The sequence below is a fragment of the Pterocles gutturalis genome, unplaced genomic scaffold (genome assembly GCF_000699245.1).
Source record: "Pterocles gutturalis isolate BGI_N339 unplaced genomic scaffold, ASM69924v1 scaffold11996, whole genome shotgun sequence".
Lineage (NCBI taxonomy): Eukaryota > Metazoa > Chordata > Aves > Pterocliformes > Pteroclidae > Pterocles > Pterocles gutturalis.
In genome coordinates this window covers 12,613-18,883 of record NW_010103130.1, presented here as the reverse complement: position 1 = coordinate 18,883, position 6,271 = coordinate 12,613, and the positions used below count along the sequence as shown (strand labels likewise).

General features: G+C 49.9%; 1 protein-coding gene across 1 annotated transcript in view; it reads left to right on the top strand.

Annotated features, from left to right (window-relative positions):
• The first annotated feature begins 5,780 nt into the window (after nucleotides 1–5,780).
• ADIPOQ (adiponectin, C1Q and collagen domain containing) overlaps nucleotides 5,781–6,271 on the top strand; it is a 1,167-nt gene continuing 676 nt past the window's right edge. The window contains exon 1 of the mRNA XM_010086580.1: nucleotides 5,781–5,991. Coding sequence (XP_010084882.1) covers nucleotides 5,781–5,991 — 211 coding nt within the window. The remainder of the gene's footprint in view (nucleotides 5,992–6,271) is intronic.

Genomic DNA, 6,271 nt, shown 5'->3' with positions numbered 1-6,271 from the left:
CAGCCTGTCAGCCAGCCCGCTAAATGGCGTAAGCAGTGTTTGCTGTTTTTAGCAAAGTGGGGAATGTGTGTTGTTTCTGGGACGTGCGGTATCCAGGGCCAGCAGAGAGACAGGGAAGAGGCAGGCATCCCAGGGGACAATGACCCGGGGCGGGGGGGCACGGCGGCTTCGGGAAGGGAGGACCATGGGGACAATGGTTCCCATGGGCTCAGCTCCATGGTGGCACTGGGTCAGCCTCGCTGGGGAGGGACAACGGTGGGCAGGCAAGAGCTCCTTCCCCTCCCGCATGGCACGGATCCTGCCCATGGGGCCCAGCTGGTCCGCGCAGCCACCCACCCCCTCCTGAGGCAGCCATCCTGACATCCCCCTGGCCAAAGCAGCTTTTCACCCCTCACATCGCACCAGGGGGGACCATGACCTGTGCTGATGGAGCACAGCTGATAATGAGCCTCCTGCTCCATTTTATTCCTGTTTATCAATGGATAAATATAACTTTCTGCTTATTTTTAATTCTTAGTGAAAGCTGACATCCACAATCCACCAAGCTGTTTTTTGTATTTTTCATGTTTGCAGGCTTGCATCAGATCCAAGAGAGGAAACCAGGTCGGGCTGAACACTGGGTTTGGAGCTGCGTTAGGTACAGGCAGCGGGTCCCTCCCCGGAGGTCTGGTGACCGCGGTGCAAAGAGGGGAAGGCACTGCAGGACCTGGGGACAGCAGCTTTCTCTTTGAGCCAGAAAGACCCCCCAGCCCCAACCACAGCTGCTGCCTCTGAGCACTACAGCTGTGGGCACTGCCAGTCTGGTCCGCATTTGGTGGCAGGTTTTGCTTGTCACCAGGCAGAGCAAAGGGCATTTTAAAGGCTTTCCCATCACACTGACAGAAGTAGCTCAGTGGATTGTACAATATCTCCCTCTGCAGCAGGAACAGGAGCCAGCACCAACCTGCAAACCAAGCGTGTAACAGACAACACAGCCACACGTGAGAGCATCGGGGTTGGATCAGCTGGGTGCACCCCCAGCGACAGACCAGGCAGCCGGCGCTGCCTCCCAGCTGCCTCGGGGAGGGAGAGAGAACGTCCGGGCAGCTGTCTGATGGACCACTGAAAGATTTTTCACCATTATATTTTCCTAACAAATGAATCGAAAGGCCCTGTGGTAATTGCAGCACTACCTACCAAACATGTGAGCTCCAATTTTCAAATATTGGCAGCCTCATAAACACCCCAATCGTGCATTTTGGGGTTTAAGCTGAGAGCTGGCAGGGAAACCAACCTTGTCTTGCTCACATCCCAGGCAAAGGCAGCTGAAAACCTCTCATCTCCACTGCAAAAAAACTTCCTATTTCAGTTCCAAGATCCTGCCCCTCCAGTCATTGCTCAGGAGACGAGGCTTCAACAGAAACATTGCCATGACACGCACACAAACACACACAGGGCTCTAGCAAATCACATTTACAAGGAAACAGCAGATCCAACTAGACCTCTGTCATATTTTACTGGGGTCGCATGAGGGATTGTTTTAAGTCTCAACATTGCATGGAAAAACCATCATCCAAAAAAAAAATCTAATTCTTCAAATTCTGGACCAAGGGCTTGACCAAAATAAGGCAGGCAGTGAACAGCCATCCTGTGGCTCCTCCCTTCTGCACCCTGCTCCTCAGGACGGCAAAATTCACCCTTGCTGACTCCCAGCTCTACATATAAGAAATTATTTATGTGCTCATTTATACATCCTTTCAGTCCTTCCAGATAGCGAGGTCTTGACAACACCTCAGCAATTCAGGATACTGTCCTGCTGACATTCGCTGGGATGAGTTTCCCCTCTTCCAAGGACACCAGCTCCCCATGCCCTGTTGCAACAACAGGCATCACACTATTTTTTCCTGTTCCGATTTTGCGAGTCCAGTTTTGCCAAGGTCCCACCTAGCTAACCTTGAACTGCTCTGGAATGGCTGGAGAGGAAAGCGTCCGCTCTCCAAGGCTCAGCCTCTCTCTGTTTGGAAGGAGAGAAACACAGGGAAAAAATGACTTTGTTTTGATCTGAAGCCAAAACGTGTGAGAGGTTGAAAGCCATCCATAGGGCTGAAATTATTCCAATGATTTACAATAGGGCCGGCACATGCTTGGCTGGCTTAAGACGAAACTCTTCCCCCAGCGCTGTCCTTCCCCTGGGCAGCTTTGCCCTTCTTTGGTGCGGCAGCAGCAGCCTCCGGGCAGGAACAGCTCTTGCCATTAAAAGGAGAAGCTAAAAGTTCTCACACAATAATTCATTTTCCAACACGTTGAAAAAACCCTGCTGGAGTGCTTTAATGCAAGGATGTAGACACACTTTCTCCATCGGCTGCTGACAACACTCCCCAGTTTACAGGGAGCAGCAGCTTGTGCTGCCCCAGCCCAGCCCTGGCCGAGCAGCTTGCACATGGGCTTCTCCGGGAATCCATCACTCCTTCCTATCAGATCCCCAAACCCTCTTTCCCCGTTAAGGCTATCTTCACAAGTTATCCCAGTGTGACCGGATTATATAACTGGTCCAAAGCTTACGTGATGGCCAGGAAAAATTAATGGGAAAATGCAACTTTTAGGTCAGCATGCGCAATAGCAAATGGAAAATGCAGTGCCTGAGCTGACGGCTCCCCGGGCCCTTAGGGATAGCGATGTAGTAGCCGGACCTCATTTCTGAAGAGACTGCAGCAAGCCAACTAGGACTCAAAGCAACTGGTAAGCAAGATTTTTTTTTTTCCTCTTACTAAGTTCAGGATTTTCTCTCTTGGTCTGAATCAGGCAGACAGACTTCTCTGTTTGCAAGAAGTTTCCTTTCTTAGAGTTATTCTCAGAATAGCCAGTGAGTATTTTACATGGAAAATAACCAATCTCCCTTCAATTCATACTCCTGTTTTTGGAAACACTATTTAGAGATCAAAACTCCTAAATCAAAAGTAGTCAGGAATGACAGTGAAAAACCACATGGCCGTCACAGTGAGCACTGCACCAGCACCTTTCGGCTCACCTCTTTCCTCGAAGGCTCCTGGGAAGACTGGGTTTGCCCCAAGTCTCCCCAAGTCATATCAGCTCCTTGCCAAAACCCTGCACCACCCAGATTTAAGGTGTGAGCCCCCTGGAGCAAGTCACTGCTGGAACACCAGCAAAGCTATGCTACAAGTAATTACAAAAAGAAAAAAAGATCAGCATGAGCCGAACTCCTGGTTAATACCCTTTGAAGAAAATACTGGAGTTGGAAAACAGATGAGGTTTTTTGTTCTGTGCTTTACACGGAACTGTGGATTTTTAAATATATATATAGTATTTATATAATGTTATGTGAAATTTAAATTTGGAATCATGGTCTGAATCACTATGTAGCGCTTATGAATGGCATTGTTCTTATGGATGATATGCTGGTTAATGAATAAGCTTCATATAATGCATATCAGCTTTTAATATAGTAGCTGCCAAGGGAATAACTGAAAGCCACCAAGAGTACTTAGTTCATCTATTACTTGTCCAAAAGGTACAAATGACATTCAAATATAGCAGATTATGTCATGTTACACTGCTGAGCATCAAATGGAAAGACAAAAAGAAATGGAAAAGATATAATAAAGGGATATCATACCAAAACCAGAGTTTAAACTCAGAGCTAGCAGTCAGAACTTGAAACTTTCCTTTTTAAAGACACACATGCCAGAGAATTATTTGGTTTCTCAAACAAGCAAACCACCTGTGGTTGAGTCAAACTGTAGCACCAGAAGTAGTTTTCTATTTGCATATCACAATGCTTTTCTTATTAGGAAGAAGCCAACTATCTTGTGTAAGGCAAGGGGTGTGAAGGGCGAGCAGGGATGCTGTGGGATGGGCATGGCTTCGCGCCCTTCGCAGCGAGCTGGATGGTGTCTGCCAGGAAGCCTCCCTGCAGCCCTGCTCTGGGCTGCCTCGGATTTGCCCTGCTTCTGGCCTTAGAGGAGGGGTTTATTTTGCACCAGTAGAAGACCTGGCTCTGGGCTGTCTATTGAGGAAACATCACTAAAATTTTAACGAGATTTCAGCTCTAAGCAGCATTGAGAAAGCAGAATCAGCCCCAGCAGTATCACCAAAATGCAGCTCAAGATGGGCAACATTTAGGCAGAGTTTTATCGAAAGCTCATGTGTTTTCATGCAGTTAGATGCCCCCATGCTGATTTTGGAGGGGCGCAGGCATGGAGCTGAGCCAGAGGGGACCCCGGTGGGGGGACAGTTCAGTCCACTGGGGCATGGCAAAGCGGCCGTCTTGCGGCGTGCCCAAATACACACGCCCTCGCTTGCCAGTCCGAGCCACTTTTAGGATTCACAGCCATCTGTTTCACTCATCCCCAGTGGTCCATGGACGATCGCTACCTCCCTTGTTGCAAAGGGGCGTTTCACTTCCCAAAGCGCAGAGACGCAGGGACAGTGCCACAGGTCTCAGCTGTGCTGGCTGGACCCTACGGCACTCTCAGCCCCCAAACCACCTCCACACCAGGGCCCCAGCCTCACCGCAGCGTGCCACACGGCTCCTGGACTGCCAGAGCCTTGCAGCACAGTTGTGGTTTTGGGATGTCCCTGATTTTATACGTTAGGTACTGCCCACCAAAGTCAATAAGCAGAGCTTTGAAATTTCCTTCAAAGCCCCCCCAATATCCTGCAAAGTGAAATCATGTTAACCTCCTTGTTATTTAGCTTCCTTGAAGCAATTATGTGAAATCTAATCAGACATTATTTAAAATATGACATTTAAATAGCTTGCATAGGAAAAATCAACCCTGCAAAGGAATTGCTCTGAAATATTATTTTTCTTGGAAATTACAGAGCTGAGGGACTCTAATGGCCATGCTGTTATTCACTTTTTAGTGCCTATTATGCCACTTACAATCTTCATAACAGGATACCTTTATTCTTCCAGGATATAATCTCTGCCCGGGGAGCAGTATCATGCAACAATAGTAATTTTAAAATATCTGTTTCCTGACCCAAACCTGAGCACCAGAACAGAGCCCCGGGCTGGCCGTAGGGTGTCACCACCCACCTGCTTCTGCAGAGCCACACTAATTGCTCTGGCTAGCAAAGCAACTGGATTAAAGAAAAATACAACCCTACAGTGCCTAAACGCTGTGCAACTTGTCTTCCCATAATGCAAAACCATAATTTGGGTGAAAAAAATAAATATCATAATTTCACAGGGCTGCTCAGAGGAGATGGGCAGCCTGGCTGTCGTTTCTGTTCAGGTGAGATGGAGCCAGGTTAGCGGGCTGTACGCACAGCGATAAACCACCTGCTCAGCTTAAAGGCCTTGGAGGTTTTGCGATGGGCTCTGCCAGACCTGTGCTTTCCATCAGCCGCTCCCTCCGCTGGGCAGAAGTTAGAGCATATCATGGGTAACTGAGCAGAGCTTTGCGAAGAAATTGGCCGCGGATACCCTGGCAGCTGCGGTGCTCAGTCCCCAGGGACACGGGCGCTGTGCAAAGACCCCGCGGGCGCTGGGGGAGTGACTCTGGCGTTCGCTCGTCTCCGCGCTGGACATGCGCCTGGGCTGAGGGCCCTGGTGCTCCCTGGGGTCCGTCCCGCTGGGCTCTTGGAGCTCACACCAGCACCGTGCTGGGTGCAGAGGGGCATGGGGAGGAGCAGAATTGCTTTCCTTCAGACATGCCGATTCAAACTTGAATCTTCTGTGCCTCTCAATTATTCAAGGGTGGGGGTCTCCACCACATGTTTTTTTTCCTATTAACCTTTAAAGTTAACAAAGTGATTGTCCACTTCAGGAGACAAGGATGAGGGGCCTGGCAGGCTTTCTCCTTTGCTTGCTGCTGCTGGTGGCCCCGCATTGCACAGAGGTGTCTGCCCAGGACAGCCAACCCGACCCCAAAACACCGTGTGCCAACTGGATGGGAGGACCACCCGGCTACCCTGGCCACAATGGACTCCCCGGCCGGGACGGGAAAGATGGAAAAGATGGACTAAAAGGAGAGAAAGGAGAGGAAGGTGGGTGAGGAGCAGGGGTTTCATCGCTGCGGGAGCCCATGGGCAGCCCAGTCCCCAGGCCCAGCCCTGGCAAGCCTCGTGTCTGGTGGGTCCATGCCTGGCCTTTGTCAGATGGCTTTTGAATATCTCCAGGGAAGGACATCCCACAACCCACATCACAGAGTTTGGTCGGGGGGTTATTTTTGCAATTGATGATGTTTTTTCAGATAGGCAGCTCTCAGCAGCTCCGCACACAGCCAGTGGGGCGAGCGGGCTTTCCACGCGCTGTCTCAGCTCGTGG